Below are 17,304 nucleotides of genomic sequence, written 5' to 3' on the forward strand. Positions count from 1 at the left end.
GATGAGATGAGATAAATATTTAAGAGTGTTTCTGTATCCAAATATCACCTAAATAAAAAAAAAAAAATAATAGACAACATAAGAAATAAAATGTTGACAACGACGTACGTAGTTTTTAACGTACGACAGTTCAAATGGTATTCTATATTTTCAGAGAATCAATCTTTACTCCCTCCATAACTTAGATTTCACCAACAAAATTGACGGCAGAATTTATTCTCTGCATCATGTAATGATAGAAATTGAAAAGTTTACGTTTAAAAATGATCAATATTGTCACTTTTTGTACAATTAATTATATTCTCTAATCTTTTTAATATTTTAATTATATTAAGAAAAAATCATTTAAAATATAATACATTAAATATTCATAAAAATCATTTAGAGGAAAAACAAAATTTTCCTCTAAAAACAATATATTTCGTCCAGTACTGATCTCTTATTAGCTGTTATATTTATAAAATATAAACCGTATGCTGTACGGATGAACGTTGCATGGGGGTGAAAAGAACATGGCGGCAAAGTTAAACTACCATTTGAAAAGACTTGTGTATCTTTATTTGAGTGAGCTTCGGTTACTACATCTGAAGCAGACGCTGGACGGCGATGCTTACAAGCCAATGGGGTCGTCTTCTAGCAGCTGGCATAATTACAAAGCAAACCATCCCACCTTTTTCTCCAGCATTCCAGCTTTCGTCTTCTTCTGTCTTGATTCTCACTTTGCTACTTTGTCCAATTCGCACTGACGTTGATAGGCAGTGCAAGTACATCTACAAATACCATTACTTTCGTACTATTCTTTGAGTAATCTATCCAACTTGTTCAGCGGGCTTGGAAGGTTAATTGGATCATGTGTGGGAGAGATATTTGAAGGCTTCTTTTTTGTTGAGGAATTGGGATCGTTAAGATTCATTCAACAGGTGCAGATTTTCTATTTCATTTTATGGATTTGTGTTCCCATTGATCATGAGATATTTGGTGTATATTGAATACCAGATTAATAGCTAACGTTAATTCGTTCTATGTTCAAGGTCCGAAACTTGCAGGAAATCCAACATGGTTGAGAAGTCACTTTCCCTTGATGCTGTTATCCAGGAAGCCGTTGATCTGGTTTGTGCTTAAATTCTCTATAGACTCTTTTTAATCATTTTACAGCATGCCCAACTTATCTTAGTGATGATTAATGAAAATGTCTGGATGCTTGATATATATGTGTGTGCGGATGTTTAATTGTTTATGGAGACAGATATATTCATTTGAGTACTCTTGTTGGCTTCATAGTCAGATGTACAAGTTTAGTGACCCAAGTTGATGTTCTTGGTTGGATATAGTTTGTTTCTACCGCAAACAGCCTTTCTTTTTGGTTGAAGTACTGTCAGATTGAAATATCCATGCAAAATCAACAGAACTCGGGTCTTTTATTGATTAAAGATGGCATCAGAGTCATAATTGAATTTTTCCAAACAGGAAGGAAATGAGATTTATGGATGTAAATGTAAATTAGAAACTTCCACCACCATATTATTTGTATGGGACAAAACAATACATGCTAAATCGGAAGTTGCTTTATGAAGGAAAATATACCCCTTGAAGAAGTTTTTGAGCATCTTAAATGTACAAGGGATGGTTTGGCATCCGATTCACTTCAAGAACGACTGGATTTATTTGGATACAACAAACTTGAGGAGAAAAAGGTTAGAAAAGCAATATTGGGTTTTAATCTAATTTCCACTCAATTTTTATTTTTTCATTATTTCTTGCTCTGTTTGCCTCATTGATTGGTTCTTCCATCCTGCTCTCTAGGAAAGCAAGCTACTGAAGTTTTTAGGCTTTATGTGGAATCCTTTGTCATGGGTCATGGAAGCTGCAGCTATCATGGCCATTGCACTTGCACATGGAGGGCCGGTAAATCTAAATGACTCTTTAACTTTTCTTCTTTATTTACTCTTTTTTTTTCCTAGTACGGTTAGCTACATGTCACTGAACCTATGACCTGAAAAAAATTAATTAGCAAATATGACTAGACTTAATTTTTCTTGAAGATTCTGTCAAACGTAACACTTTCTTATTTTATTCCGTAAAAGCAGAGTACAAGATATAGCAAATACATAAAGCTATTTTAGGAAGCTATTTACGTCTGTACAACATCTAAGGCTAAAATCATGTTTGACCCTTAAGCGAAGGGATTCCTAAATCATAGCAGCTAATTACAAGACTCACGCCTACATTACATGACTCACGCCTACACTCCCTCTTAAGTTGGTGCGTAGATATCTCTAACACCCAACTTGTCAAGTGATTCATAGAAGCTTCTACTAGAAACTGCCTTAGTAAGAATGTCTGCCAACTGATCTTTAGATTTAACGTAAGGGAACTGAATAACCTTCTCTTTCAGGTTTTGTTTGATGAAATGTCGATCCACCTCCACATGCTTGGTGCGATCGTGTTGAATTGGGTTGTGAGATATGTCAATGGCAGCCTTGTTATCACAGAATAAATTCATCGCAGAACCCGGAGGAAAACCAACCTCTGTTAGCAGACTTCTAAGCCAAAGAAGTTCACACAAACCTTTTGTCATGCCTCGAAACTCAGCTTCAGCACTGGACAATGCCACTACCTTCTGCTTTTTACTCCTCCATGTAACTAAATTCCCTCCCACGAATGTAAAGTAGCCTGAGGTAGACTTTCTATCCAAGATATTCCCTGCCCAATCCGCATCTGTGTACCCTTCAATATTCAGATGATCATTCTTAGAGAACATTAGTCCTTTTCTTGGTGATGACTTTAGATAGCGGAGGATTCGAATTACGGCACCCATATGGTCTTCACTCGGACTATGCATAAATTGGCTTACCACACTCACGGCATAAGCAATGTCTGGATGAGTGTGAGATAAGTAGATAAGCTTCTCTACTATTCTTTGATACCTCACCTTGTCGGCTGGTGTCTGATCCGAGTATTCCCCAAGCTTATGGTTTTGCACAATCGGCGTATCCATGGGTCTACACTCTAGTAATCCCACTTCAGTCAATAAGTCTGGTATATATTTCCGTTTAGATAGAAATATGCCCCTTTCTGACCTCGCTACTTCTATTCCCAGAAAATATTTAAGTCCTCCCAAATCTTCATTTCAAATTCAGTAGATAACTGTTCTTGTAGTCTCAAGACCTCTTCGGCATCATCCCCTGTAATTATCATATCGTCAACATAGACTATTAATGCTGTCACCTTGCTTTGTCTATGTTTCAGGAAGAGTGTATGGTCAGAGTTACTTTGGTGATAGCCATACTTCCTCATAGCTGAACTAAACCGGCCAAACCACGCTCGCGGTGACTGTTTTAGTCCATACAATGCCCTCTCCAGTTTACAAACAATTTTGGTCTTAGTAGAGCCTGTATATCCCGGTGGAATGTCCATGTACACCTCTTCTTCAATGTCGCCGTGAAGGAAAGCATTCTTCACATCGAGTTGATGTAGTGGCCAGTCCAAATTTGCTACAAGAGACAATAAGACTCTAATAGTATTCAGTTTGGCTACTGGTGAGAAGGTTTCTGAATAGTTTATGCCATACGTTTGAGTGAAACCCTTTGCCACAAGTCTCGCCTTGTATCGATCAATCAATCCATCAACCTTGTATTTTATAGAGAACACCCATTTGCACCCCACTATTTTTTTCCCTTCGGGTAATGGGACCAACTTCCAAGTATTATTTTTCTTTAAGGCTTCTAGTTCTTCTTGCATTGCTTGTGCCCACTTTGGATTAGATAATGCCTCCTCTACATTTCTGGGAATATGACAGGATGACAGTGTTTGAGTGAAGGTCTTGAGAGGCTTGGACAGACCCTGAGTAGAAACATAATTTGCAATTGGGTACTTGGACTTTCTTTCTTCCTCATCTGGAGAGTATCTAGTCGGTGGTTTCCCACAATTGTGTCTAAAAGGCAATACATAACCAGAAGGAGTATCAAGAGTATTAGCATGTAACGGTGTAGGGGTGGTACGTACCTCAGGGACGTTCTTAGGAGGAGTGAGGTCTTCGAGTACTGAGAAGTGAGGGACTGAGAGGACTCTGTATCTACCGGTTCTCCATTTTTGGCCTCTTCATTTCCTTCATTTTCTGGTTCTTCATTTCTCAATTCTGCATTATGTTCATTTTCGGCCTCTTCATGTCCTGGTTCCTCATTTAATTCTACACGTTCTGCATGTTCATTTTCTGGTGGTGATGCATCGTGCAGTTCAACCCCTCTATTCTCAGTTCTATACTCACCCACAGGAGCCATCAACCACTTCGGCTCTTCTCCATGAGTCTCCCTCTGAAGGGAAGAATTGGGTACCAGTGAAGAATAAAAATTCTCGAACTCAAGGAAAGTGACATCCATGGTGATATACGTTCGGTTGGTAGTGGGATCATAGCACCGGAAGCCTTTTTTATGTGAACCATATCCCAAAAATAAGCACCTAACAGCACAAGGATCCAATTTGGTACGCTGATTCTTGTGGAGGTGAACAAAGGCAACACAACCGAAAATTCTAGGAGGAAGCATCAATATGGAAGGGAGGGATATATGAGTAGAGAGAACCTGTAAGGGAGTTTTAAAGTGTAGAATTTTAGAAGGCATACGGTTGATTAAGTAAACGGCTATAGCCACAGCATCTCCCCAATGGCAAGTCGGCACCATTGCTCCAAGGAGTAAAGCGCGGGAAGTTTCCAGAATGTGTCTATTTTTTCTCTCGGTGACACAATTTTGTTGTGGTGTCTAGGAGCATGAGGTTTCATGGAGGAGACCATGCTATTGGAAGTAGGCCTGAAATTTTTGGTTGATGAATTCGCCACCATTATTGGAACGAAGAATTTTTATCTTGAAAGATAATTGAGTCTGAATCATGGCATGAAATGCTTGAAAAACAGTGAAAACTTCAGCTTTGGTTTTCAGCTGATAAAGCCATGTCATCCGAGTGCAATCGTCAACAAAAATTACAAACCAACGGTAACCAACGGCAATAGTTATCGAAGATGGTCTCCATACATCCGAGTGATCAAGGCAAAAGGAGTATTAGTTTTATTCAAGCTAATTGGGTAAGAAATGCGTTGGCTTTTAGCCTTGATACATGTATTACATTTAAAATCTATAGCCTGCAAACTGGAAAATAAGGCTGGGAGTAGGTGCCGGAGGTAGCCAAAGGAGGGTTGTCCCAAGCGCCTATGCCAAAGCCAAATTTGCCGTTCTTGACTACTGGGTTGTTGGTGCGTGTGATATGCTCGGCTTAGGCTGAAGTCATCCAAGTAATACAGTCCCCCCCTCTTAGTACCACGCCCAATAATCTCATTGCTGAGAACATCCTAGAGAAGACAAAAAGTAGAGTATATCAGTACTACACAATTAAGTTCTTCAGTAACTTGACTCACAGACATCAGCTTATTAGAGAGAGATGGAACAAGAAGCGTGTGAGCTAAAGAGAGATAAGGGGATAGAGGCACGGCTCCAGCCCCCGTGACTGGGTAAGTTGCCCCATTGGCATTGGCAATGCAGGTCCTCCTTGGCACATTTGCGTTAGAGAAGTCATTCGGATCAAATGTCATATGGTCCGTAGCCCCGAAGTCAATAATCCAGGCACCATCATTCCGAGCAGTCGAGGTACAAAAAGCTTGACCATAATTACCTTGATCCGGGCTTGGAGTGGGATGTTCGGCTACAGGAATAAGGGATAAGTGAGGATCAGCAGTAGCCACTGCTGCTCGACCTGGGACATCTTCAATTGCAGGAGTATCACGTTTCTTGCATGCTTGTAATTCATGCCACCAATCCGAGTAGCCATGTAGTTTGAAACAGGTGTCCCTAGTATGTCTTGTACTCCCACAGTGAGTGCACTTATTTCCATCAGAATGACCCTTAGATCATGAGTATGATCCAGACTTTAGCAAAGGTTGGGCCTGACCAGATTTCACGCCTTTGATGGCCATAACAACACCACTAGCCACTGCCTCTGCTCCCGAGACAATCATTGATTGGCGGAGATCTTCCCTTTGGACGTGAGCATACGCTTGCTCAATGGAAGGGAAAGGTTTCATGTGTAGAACATCACTTCGAACATGATCCAGGTGGTCATCTAGTCCATCAAGGAAGGTGTACACTCACTCCTCCTGTAGAATTGAGTTGTAGCTTTGGATGTCTTTTGCACATTCCATTGGGTTCGGACGACGAAAGTCGATTTTTCGCCACACACCCTGTAAATTGTTATAGTATTTTTCTATAGATCCACCTGCTTGTTTCATGCGAGATATACGACGTTTGAGATCGTATACTTGCGAGGTGTCAGTTCCATCAAAAAATGTTATGGCAGCAGTATCCCATACCTGCTTAGCCGTTGGGTAGCGAATAAAATTCACGACCAAGGAGTAGTCCATTGAGTTGATCAGCCATCCTTTCACCATGGCATTCTTAGTGCACCACCTACGGAAGGAGGGGTCAGTTTCTGGTGGTGGAGGTAGTCTCCATTGATATATCCCAGTTTATCTTTTCCAGAGATGTACATCTCAACAACTTATAAACCATAGTTGGAACCATCCAACTTGATGCTGATTGGAACCAGCGGGGAATCAGCTGTGGGTAATGAGGAGGTTTGAGCCCTTGTCAAGACCTCTGTCATTTTTTATGTCAGATTATCGAGAATAGTTTCACTGGAGTCAGCCATGGATGCCGAGCAATAATTTGGACCCCTGCCTGTTCAAGAAACAAGGAACCCAAGATCATGCTCTGATACCATGTCAAACGTAACACTTTCTTATTTTATTCCGTAAAAGCAGAGTACAAGATATAGCAAATACATGAAGCTATTTTAGGAAGCTATTTACGTCTGTACAACATCTAAGGCTAAAATCATGTTTGATCCTTAAGCGAAGGATTCCTAAATCATAGCAGCTAATTACAAGACTCACGCCTACATTACATGACTCACGCCTACAGATTCTTGGCTTCGGTATTAGTAATTTATAATGGTGAAATCATGGAGTCTTAAATTTGTTTCTTCAGTTTATTAGTTTGAGACACTGTTGAAAAAACCTTATTTGTGCAGGGTAACAAAACAGATTATCCTGATTTCATCGGCATCCTGGTCTTACTGTTTATCAATTCTACAATCAGTTTCATAGAGGAAAACAATGCTGGCAATGCAGCAGCTGCTCTTATGGCACGGTTGGCCCCAAAAGCAAAGGTCCTTCCCTTTGCAGTTGATATCCTTAGTTCAAGACATTGACATTTCCATCTTGCCATCAGAAAATAGTTCTACCTGGTTACTGGTTTTCCATTATGTCTGACACATCTTATCTTGTTTCCATTTTGTTTTGACTTCTGATGATTCTTGATTAGGTACTGCGCGATGGAAAATGGAGTGAAGAAGATGCTTCAGTGCTGGTTCCTGGAGATATAATCAGTATCAAACTTGGTGACATTGTTCCTGCTGACGCACGCCTTCTTGAAGGAGATCCTTTGAAAATTGATCAGGTCAATATTTGCAAAAAAAAAAACAGATAAAAGAGCTTACTGGTACATATATAATAGGATATAAATGGTAAATATATTTCTTTGTCACTTGCAGTCTGCACTTACTGGGGAATCTCTTCCAGTTACAAAGAATCCTGGTGATGGGGTTTACTCAGGTTCAACATGCAAGCAAGGTGAAATTGAAGCTGTTGTTATTGCAACTGGCGTTCACACTTTCTTTGGGAAGGCAGCTCACCTTGTGGAAAACACCACACATGTTGGGCATTTCCAGCAGGTCCATAAAGCCAATCCAAAACATCAGAATGTTTTAATCACTTTCTGAAGACATTTTCCAAATCATTAACAATTAACATTGTCATGCATGGTCATGTCTCAACGCTATCTAATTGTTAAATTTAAATTATATTTTCAGGTTTTAACTGCAATCGGAAACTTCTGCATTTGTTCGATCGCTGTTGGGATGGTTATTGAAATCATTAAGATATATGCGATTGACCACAGGAAGTACCGTATTGGAATCGATAACCTACTTGTCCTTCTAATTGGAGGTATCCCAATCGCAATGCCAACTGTTCTTTCTGTTACAATGGCCATTGGTTCACATCGTTTATCACAGCAGGTTTGTGAAGCCACTACCACACTCTATATTGATTGGAATTTTACGACAGTCATAAAGGACATAATCCTGATGGTGAATATGAAAGAGTTAAATGGGTTTCAATTCTGAATATTCTTGAGCAATGGGCATCTATGTCTTGTACAGGGTGCCATAACAAAGAGAATGACAGCTATTGAGGAAATGGCTGGAATGGATGTGCTATGCAGTGACAAAACAGGCACACTGACACTTAACAAGCTTACAGTGGATAAAAATATGATTGAGGTTATACTCTTGGTCCCTCTTATCTTTCTCTAAGTCTGCATGGCATAGCAACTGGTAATGTAGGGAGCTTCCAAGTAGAAACTAACATAATGAAAGTTGGATCACATTTTAATTGTGAAATGCTATTTGTGTTTGCTTTTAAGGAATTCTTACATCATTCATGTCATTACAGGTTTTTCCCAAAGGTGTTGACAAGGATATGGTTGTACTTATGGCTGCAAGGGCATCAAGGTTAGAGAATCAAGATGCCATTGATACTGCAATTGTTTCAATGTTAGCGGACCCTAAAGAGGTATTGTATTGGATAAGTACTTATAAATTAAGGACTTTCTTTACGGGTAATGTTTCTGTTTGTGGTGTTGCGTGTGTTCAACCCAAGGCCAAGGATATAAAGCTGCTTCTAGTCTCTCTTCCAATGTCATTACCTGCGTTTGGTTGTTTCCACTATTGTCTTCAAATGGCTCCGGAAGTCTTGCATTGTTTTTGGTATATGTTACAACATGTTGGACAAAATCATATGAATTATCATATGTTTGGCTGTGAAACCCAATTCTAGGAATTTCCGCAAAATTGTCTTTTCACGATTTCTTGCTTATTACCTTGAATTAAGCTGAATCTATTCTATAATTGTATCTTATTTTTTATTAAAAAAACTAAGGCCCGAGCTGGAATCGAAGAAGTACACTTCCTACCATTCAATCCAACTGACAAAAGGACTGCACTTACGTACATCGATGGTGCTGGTAAAATGCAGAGAGTCAGCAAAGGTGCACCAGAGCAGGTAGAACATATAACTCTAGATTTTCAAATGAGCTCTTAACCTGAATGCGTATCCCCAAGCTCTGAACTCTTTTGCACACATGCCATGTAGATTCTCAATCTGGCCTATAATAAATCAGAAATTGCACGGAAGGTGCATACAATGATTGACAAGTTTGCAGAACGTGGACTACGTTCCCTTGGTGTTGCCCGTCAGGTTATCAGTCTCTCAAGGTCTCTTCATTTTCTTGTAAACACGTTCCTTTCCGTTAATTTATGAGAAATCTGGTTTCTTTTTCAATAGGAAGTACCTGCGGGTACCAAAGACAGTCCTGGTGGCCCCTGGGAGTTTGTTGGCCTACTTCCTCTTTTTGACCCTCCTCGCCATGATAGTGCTGAAACAATTAGAAGAGCTTTGGACCTCGGTGTAAGCGTTAAAATGATCACAGGTATGTGCCGGTAACCTTCTTTAATTTGGACCTTTGGCATACGAAAAATTCATAACAATCCCACTTACAAATTGCAGGCAAAAAAAAAAAAAAAAAAGTGTTTCTTATCAGTCAACCTTCTTCATAGCATACCACAAGTGTCTCCGGTTATAGAATCTGTTGTGTCTTCTACGTAGGATGTGAAGATGTGGGTTTTGATATTAACATTAACGTAGAGACGATCCATATAATGGATAACGGAAAACAGAATGTGCAGCACTTAAATAGAAAATAAAACTGAAGAGATGGAACTGGCCCTCTCATAGCATTGGTGGTAGAGTCTCTTTTGACAAAGGAAGATGGAGGTTTAGGGATCAAGAGCTGGCAGAGAGGGAGAGAGAACTGATCAAATTTGTGAAATTTTCAGAACTCTACATGTGAAAATTGACTCAAATATGAAGTGCAATCAAAGAGATATTACGACGCATATGTATTTATGCATAACACATGCAATTAAGTATTGCTACGTAAAAAAAATTAAACCTTTCGTGCATCTGCATGGTGAGGTCACCCTATTATAATTCCTGCAGGTGACCAGCTTGCAATTGCCAAGGAAACAGGAAGACGGCTTGGTATGGGCACAAACATGTATCCCTCTTCCTCTCTTCTTGGTGATACCAAGGATGATGCAGTTGCTGCTTTCTCTATAGATGAGCTCATTGAGAAAGCTGATGGTTTTGCTGGCGTCTTTCCAGGTTAGTCTGGTGGTTATGATTGAATGAGTCCTTTAAACTGATTTCCACGAACTTTCTAATCACATTTTCTCCTTCAGAACATAAATATGAGATTGTGAAGAAATTACAAGCTAGAAAGCACATTTGTGGAATGACTGGTGATGGAGTAAATGATGCACCTGCCTTGAAGATAGCAGACATAGGAATTGCTGTGGCAGATTCCACAGATGCTGCCCGTAGTGCCTCAGATATTGTTCTAACTGAACCGGGGTTGAGTGTGATCATCAGTGCCGTGTTAACAAGCCGTGCAATCTTCCAAAGAATGAAAAACTACACGGTAATTTAAAGTTTTACTTCAAAAAATCAAGAAATAATCGAAGTCTTGGTATAAGCCTTACTTGTGTAACTAATTCCAAGACTCTTTATCCCCCCTTCATCCAGATATATGCTGTGTCTATCACCATACGTATTGTGGTAAGGCTTTCCTTCTAATGTGTATGAAAATTTCTTGAGTGCATCCCACTGTTAGTTTGTCTCATTTGCAGCTGGTTTTGTATAACAGCTAGGTTTTACGTTGCTGAATATCATCTGGAAATTTGACTTCCCTCCTTTCATGGTTCTTGTCATCGCCATTCTTAATGATGGTTAGCTGACTTTTAACTTCTTCATCTTTCTGTCACATAATGTCCTTTATTACGCTTGTTATGTGACTGTTAGTCTGCTTCCAGGTACCATCATGACCATATCAAAAGACAGGGTCAAGCCTTCTCCAGTTCCCGACAGTTGGAAGCTCAGTGAAATTTTCGCAACTGGGATTTTTCTGGGTAGTTACCTGGCTCTAATGACTGTCGTATTCTTCAAGGCAGCTTTTAGAACCGACTTCTTTACGGTAAATTCCCTCCTTTGGTACATCGTATTCACTTCATATCTTGCATAACTTTCTTGTTGGAACCCAAATAAAAATATTCTGAATTATATACACTGAGCCACTAGTTGAGGAGTGGAAAAAGCTGGCCCTATGAATTTGCATCTACTGCTACAGTTTTGGGAGTCGGGATTATTATGACTTCTCTCTCAGAAGTTGTTCTAAGGTTAAGAAATGGCATGATCTCATTGATCATACTAAAAGTCTTATGGTGGGCAAAATCTGTATCAGATTTTATATGTGGTCTTTCACATTCTCATTGTTTTTTTCTTATTTGTGCGCCCACAGAAGATTTTAGATAGGATTTTTTTGCATATAATTTCACGATCTATCTTATACCTTTCTTCTTGCAGAAAAATTTCCATTTGAAGCACCTCGATACGCCTAAGACGATGGCATCTGCTTTGTATCTTCAAATCAGCATCATTAGCCAGGCATTAATATTTGTGACTCGCTCCAGGAGCTGGTCTTTCATGGAACGACCCGGACTTTTGCTTGTTACTGCCTTTGTTATTGCTCAACTGGTACAGAATTTTAACTTACAAAAAAAACATGGTAGAGAACTATAAGATTTTGTTGTTTTTCAAAATATATGTAGTTGGTAGAAAGAAACATGCTCGTTCTGCTACATACAGAGAGGCGGGATATGGATTCTTTTTAGGCCACAGGGTAAAGTCCATTTACTTTTTTTCAAGTGGAAAACATGCTTGAATCCCAACTCCGATGATACATTCTTTTATTAAGTTATACCTTATTTTCTGTGCATATAATATAATAATTCTGATTTATTCTGAGACTATCTGAAGTTTTAACAATTCAAGGTGGGAAATGTTCCTCATTTATACTCTCAATATCAATCTTGATCTCTCCACCCAGTCTTATCAACTTCTAATTTACAGTTCACATTTATGCATCCCCCATGCAATTTTAACGATTCAAGATATTGTTGTGATCATATTGAATTCAAGTGTGTCCACTTTTTTAGCTCTTGGACAATTGGAGCATGAAATGCTGGTGCTGCAGGCGATATAGGAGTATACCCATCAAGTTCCAATAGTTAATAGAAGCCTTTCAATTACCTTTTTCTTTTCTTCTGTATTTAGACTATCATTTTTCAAAACGGAATGGGGAAGTGGATCAATCTTCCATCCCAACGCACTAAAAATTTTCAATCACAGAGAGGGAAGGGGGGGCTCAAGCCCTGTGTACATTGACACCTTTTTCACTGCCTTGCTTCATAAGTTTTATATTCCTTCGAAAATGTCGATCAGAAGAATCTTAAGACTCATCTTTGCAGGTTGCTACAGCAATATCTGCCACTGCAAATTGGGGTTTCGCAGGAATAGAAAGCATTGGTTGGGGTTGGACAGGTGCCATTTGGTTATACAGTATTGTGACTTATTTCTTGCTCGATCCCTTAAAATTTGCTGTCCGATATGCATTAAGTGGACGTGCGTGGGATCTGGTGGTAGACAGAAGAGTAAGTGAAACAGCAGTTTACCTATGATGACTCTCAATTACACTGTAGAACTTTTCAAATATCATGAGTTTATCCAAAAATTATTCCTAAACTTCTTACTGAATGAAATTCTTCCTTAATTCCGTATCAATGATGATGTCTTAATATCCTGACTCTCTCGTGATTGCTAGTGCTTCAGAACAAATACTAATATGGCCACCTGCTTGTGTATTTAACAGACTGCATTTACCAGCAAAAAGGACTTTGGTAGGGAAGCTCGTGAGGCTGCATGGGCGGCCGAGCAGCGAACACTACATGGCCTCCAGTCTGCTGAAACCAAAAAGTTTTCTGAAAGGAGCACTTTTAGGGACATCAGTCTCATGGCAGAAGAAGCTAAAAGGCGTGCAGAGATTGCAAGGTTAGTCTTTCTGAAACTCACAAGACCCTGTGTCCACCATTTCAAGTCATGCATATACATCCAATTAGCCTTGGTTGCCCTTTTTCTCTAGAAGGGAACCCCTTAGCATTATTTTCTTAATGAATTGGTTCAATTTCAATTCATTTTTCTTGTTGCAGGTTGAGGGAGCTTCACACTCTGAAAGGCAAGGTTGAGTCATTTGCCAAGCTGAGGGGTCTAGACATTGATGCCATGAACCAGCACTACACTGTCTAATTGGTTGCGGTGAGTCCTCTCATTTCTGCAGTCCCGAGTTCAGTTTCATGAAGGAGGCAGGGTGTTAATTAGCATTGATCGATGTTTGATTATGTTCTTTCTTCACTTCTACTGTAATCCTTTCTAGGTTTCTATTAGGAGAGGAAACATTTTATAAAGACTTGATCAAATAAGGCTGTTGTGAAAGCCAGATTTTCATCAATTATCCTTTATTCCATTGAAAAAAAAGGTCTATATTGTTATGTGATGACATTGCTTGTTTTGCCATGAACCGATGAGCATCACATACCTGAGCATACATTGTAAAGTCGGACGTAATTTCATCACCAAAAAAAAAAAAAAAAAAAGCTTTGTGGAAAGATTTATTGAGTGTCAAAGGGGAGTTTGATGTTGCCTAACGCATATGCTTGCTTACGATAGGAGATAAAAAAGATACATCAAATACATATAAAAGACGACTTTCAATTTATATAAAATATATATTTATTAAAATTTGTGAGTTTTCTAATCCTATTGTAAATGATAAGTTTGCTCACCAACTTATAAGTAATGTAATTTTTTTAAAAAAATAAATAGATTTATAAGTAGTTAAATTTATAATTTTGTATATCAACACAACAAACATCATACTCATGTCGAATTTTGTCATATTAATTACTATAAAAATATTTATATTTATAAATTTTTTTGTTGATTTTTTGATTCTGGGGCAAAAAATTAAAAGAAAAATAATATGAAAAAATTATTATTATTATTTTTTATATGGATTTCATATTTATTATTATTTTTTATTTGAATTTCATATTTATTATTATTTTTTAAAAAGAAAAGAAATGACGTAGAAGCGCTTAGGCACTCGTTACAAATATCACTTCTCAGTCTTCTCCTACCGGCCATTATATTGAATGGATCTTAGTGAGAAAGCCCAACGTCAATGGTTTAAACTTTAAGCACCGATGGGGGTGGCGAGGAGGAAGATGGTTCAAACATGAAAATTTATAGCTAAACCAATACAGCTAATGCGAATGGTTGAGAAGCCATTCCTATGGAGCTCTATAGAGAGGAAATGCTTATACCTCCTCCAACAACGAAACACCTTGGCTTCTATCCTCAAAATCCACGCTTTCATGCTCCGGAACGCCGTTGAAACCAACGTTAATCTCCTCACAACATTCGTCAAAACCTGCGCTTCGCTTCCTCTCTTTGCCACGGCAAACCCACTTGCTGGCATCCACCACGCTCGTCGCGTGTTCGATCACCGGCCTGAGAGAGATGAAGCGTTCCTTTGTAACTCCATGATCAAAGCCCACGTGGATATGCGCCAATTCGTCGAGTCTTTCATTCTTTACAGGGATCTTAGGAGGGACACGGGTTTCACTCCCGATGGTTACACATTCCCAATTTTGGCCAAGTCTTGTGGCTTGAATGTGGCTATTTGGGAAGGCCTAGAGGTGCACGGTCACGTTTCTAAATTTGGATTTGGCTCGAGTCTGCACGTATCAACGGCGCTGGTTGATATGTATGCTAAGTGTGGGAAGATGGATTGTGCAAGAATGTTGTTCGAAGAGATGACGGAAAGAAATTTAGTGTCATGGACTGCTCTCATTTGTGGGTATGTGAGGTCCGGGGATATAAGTAAGGCAAGGTTGCTTTTTGATCAGATGCCTGAGAAAGACGCGGCGTTGTTTAACGCAATGATTGATGGTCATGTCAAATTTGGAGAAATGGGCTTGGCTAAAAAACTGTTTGATGAGATGCCAGATAAGAATGTGGTGTCTTGGACCAGCATGATTTATGGGTACTGCCATAAGGGTGATGTTGAATCTGCTAGGTTGCTCTTTGATGCCATGCCGGACAAGAATCTATTTTCATGGAATGCAATGATTGGTGGATATTGCCAGAACAAACAACCTTATGAAGCATTGAGATTATTTCAGGAAATGCAATCAACCACTTCATTCGAACCAGATGAAGTAACTGTCGTAAGCATTCTTCCTGCTATTGCTGATTTGGGTGCTCTGGATTTAGGTGGCTGGGTTCACCGGTTTATTCGGGAGAGGAGGCTTGATAGAGCAACTAATGTCTGCACTGCGCTTGTTGATATGTATGCAAAATGTGGCGAAATTACAAAAGCCAAAAGACTTTTTGACGAGATGCCTGGAAAAGAAACGGCTTCTTGGAATGCTTTAATATATGGGTTTGCAGTCAACGGCCGCGCAAGGGAAGCATTAGAGATATTCTTGGAGATGCGACGAGAAAGACATAAGCCAAATGAAATAACCATGCTTGGTGTTTTGTCTGCTTGTAACCATAGTGGTCTAGTGGAGGAGGGGAAGAAATGGTTTAAAGCAATGGAAGAATTTGCGCTTACCCCAAAGATTGAGCACTATGGCTGTATGATAGATCTTCTGGGGAGGGCTGGGTGCTTGGATGAAGCTGAGCAGTTGATTGAGAGTATGCCTCACAAGGTTAACGGGATAATCTTGAGTTCTTTTCTATTCGCATGTGGATGCTCTAACGATGTTATGAGAGCCGAGAGAATACTAAACAAAGCAGTCAAAGTGGAGCCACAAAATGATGGAAACTATGTAATGTTGAGAAATTTGTATGCCATAGATGAAAGGTGGAGAGATGTAGAAGAAATTAAGGGGTTGATGAGAAAGAATGGAGCAAATAAAGAGGTGGGTTGTAGTGTTATTGAGATTGATGGTAGAGTCAGGGAGTTTGTGGCTGGGGATAGAGCGTACCCACATTTGAAGTCTCTACATTTTGTGTTGGAGCTGTTGCAGAAGCACATGAAGGGACAGATTATTTAAACCATAGAGGCGGCGTGAATTACTACTTCTGTGGCTTGGGCAAAGCATAAAGCTGATACAAGTTCCATCGCATCAAATTTCATGATTGAGGTCGATGGTAGATTCAAGGAGGATAGAGTATACACATTTGGAGGTTCTACATGTATGATTGTTATCTATCGTCTTGTATTATATCTTTTTTTTTTTGTTTCCGTACATCATTATATTCTTGTTCGATGAATATTGTCCAGCTGAGAAGCTGAGAATAAGCTCAACCTGAATCATATATTACAGTAGATATCCTAGATATAATAGCTGAGTATGCATCCTTGCACATTCATTTGATCCTCTCATTTTCTCCTAGCCCACGTGTATGTTACTAATTTACCATAAGCAGGCTTGCGTTTGAAAAATGGAATGAAGCAAAAGATCAGTTACGGAGGAGGAAAGTGCTCCTCGATCTCATGGAGGGTGTGTCAATCCCAGCAGGAGACAGATGCCAATGATGCTCACCGGAATAGTAACAACACTATCAGCAGCCAATGAGTCATGGCTGCAGAGAGAGCCGGAGAGAATGTGGCCCAGCTACAAGTGATGAAGACCATTCCCATTGTCTTCTTTGTAGGATCTCGTCTCTGTTAATTTCTGAAATAACAGCAAGCAATACCAACTCAAATTGAGTTCTCTTTGCACTTCCTAAATGCACAGGCCACAGCAGCTGAAATTGTTAAAAGACCGATCTTTTTTTGTTTTTGTTTTTTTTTTTTTTTTGCACAGTAAAAATCAATGTTAAAAGGCTGAATCACCATCTAAGACGCACTGGATACCATCAGGTCAAGATGAAGATAATTATTCCGTTCTACCCCCTTGTCCTAGAGATCAAAGCTAAAAGCTAGAAGGAATCATGAGAGGAAGGACAACCAAAAAGGAGCTGAGAAGGGTCATCTTGACATCCCAAAAAGAGTTCTTCGATCTGCCACAGTTCATTTTTCACAACCCACACATGATGTGGAAAATATTTTTTTTTTTCTTCTCCTGAAACGTACGTATACCCACAGCAGACCATACCGTACAGTTTTGTTCCGAGTCATTTTCCTGCCTTCCAATCATTGATGGTGGGAAGTTTTTATGAAATCTGCGACCAAA

At 39.4% G+C, this 17,304-nt stretch overlaps 2 protein-coding genes across 3 annotated transcripts; both read left to right on the forward strand.

Annotated features, from left to right (window-relative positions):
• Window positions 1–860: 860 nt before the first annotated feature.
• Window positions 861–13,408, forward strand: LOC109016511 (plasma membrane ATPase 1-like). Its single transcript, XM_018998923.2, has 22 exons — window positions 861–920; window positions 1,032–1,110; window positions 1,575–1,694; window positions 1,804–1,905; window positions 7,075–7,212; window positions 7,368–7,502; window positions 7,597–7,776; window positions 7,915–8,121; window positions 8,266–8,385; window positions 8,558–8,677; window positions 9,044–9,166; window positions 9,257–9,361; window positions 9,449–9,593; window positions 10,163–10,327; window positions 10,405–10,643; window positions 10,748–10,780; window positions 10,869–10,950; window positions 11,035–11,195; window positions 11,585–11,755; window positions 12,529–12,711; window positions 12,930–13,108; window positions 13,267–13,408. Exons 2-22 carry the CDS (start codon window positions 1,057–1,059, stop codon window positions 13,361–13,363), a joined length of 2,859 nt encoding a protein of 952 aa, XP_018854468.2. The 5' UTR covers window positions 861–920; window positions 1,032–1,056; the 3' UTR covers window positions 13,364–13,408.
• Window positions 13,409–14,247: 839 nt separating this feature from the next.
• On the forward strand, window positions 14,248–16,876 carry LOC109016522 (pentatricopeptide repeat-containing protein At2g44880). 2 transcript variants are annotated; one of them, XR_002000156.2, is made up of 2 exons: window positions 14,248–16,321; window positions 16,556–16,876. XR_002000156.2 is itself a non-coding variant. In XM_018998931.1 (1 exon), exon 1 carries the CDS (start codon window positions 14,383–14,385, stop codon window positions 16,177–16,179), a length of 1,797 nt encoding a protein of 598 aa, XP_018854476.1. In that variant the 5' UTR covers window positions 14,248–14,382; the 3' UTR covers window positions 16,180–16,507. The 2 variants fall into 2 exon arrangements, 1 of the variants encoding a protein (XP_018854476.1); XM_018998931.1 differs by lacking the exon at window positions 16,556–16,876 and having other exon boundaries at window positions 14,248–16,507.
• The last annotated feature ends 428 nt before the right edge of the window (window positions 16,877–17,304 follow it).

The sequence above is a fragment of the Juglans regia genome, chromosome 14 (assembly GCF_001411555.2).
Source record: "Juglans regia cultivar Chandler chromosome 14, Walnut 2.0, whole genome shotgun sequence".
Taxonomy (NCBI): Eukaryota; Viridiplantae; Streptophyta; class Magnoliopsida; order Fagales; family Juglandaceae; genus Juglans; species Juglans regia.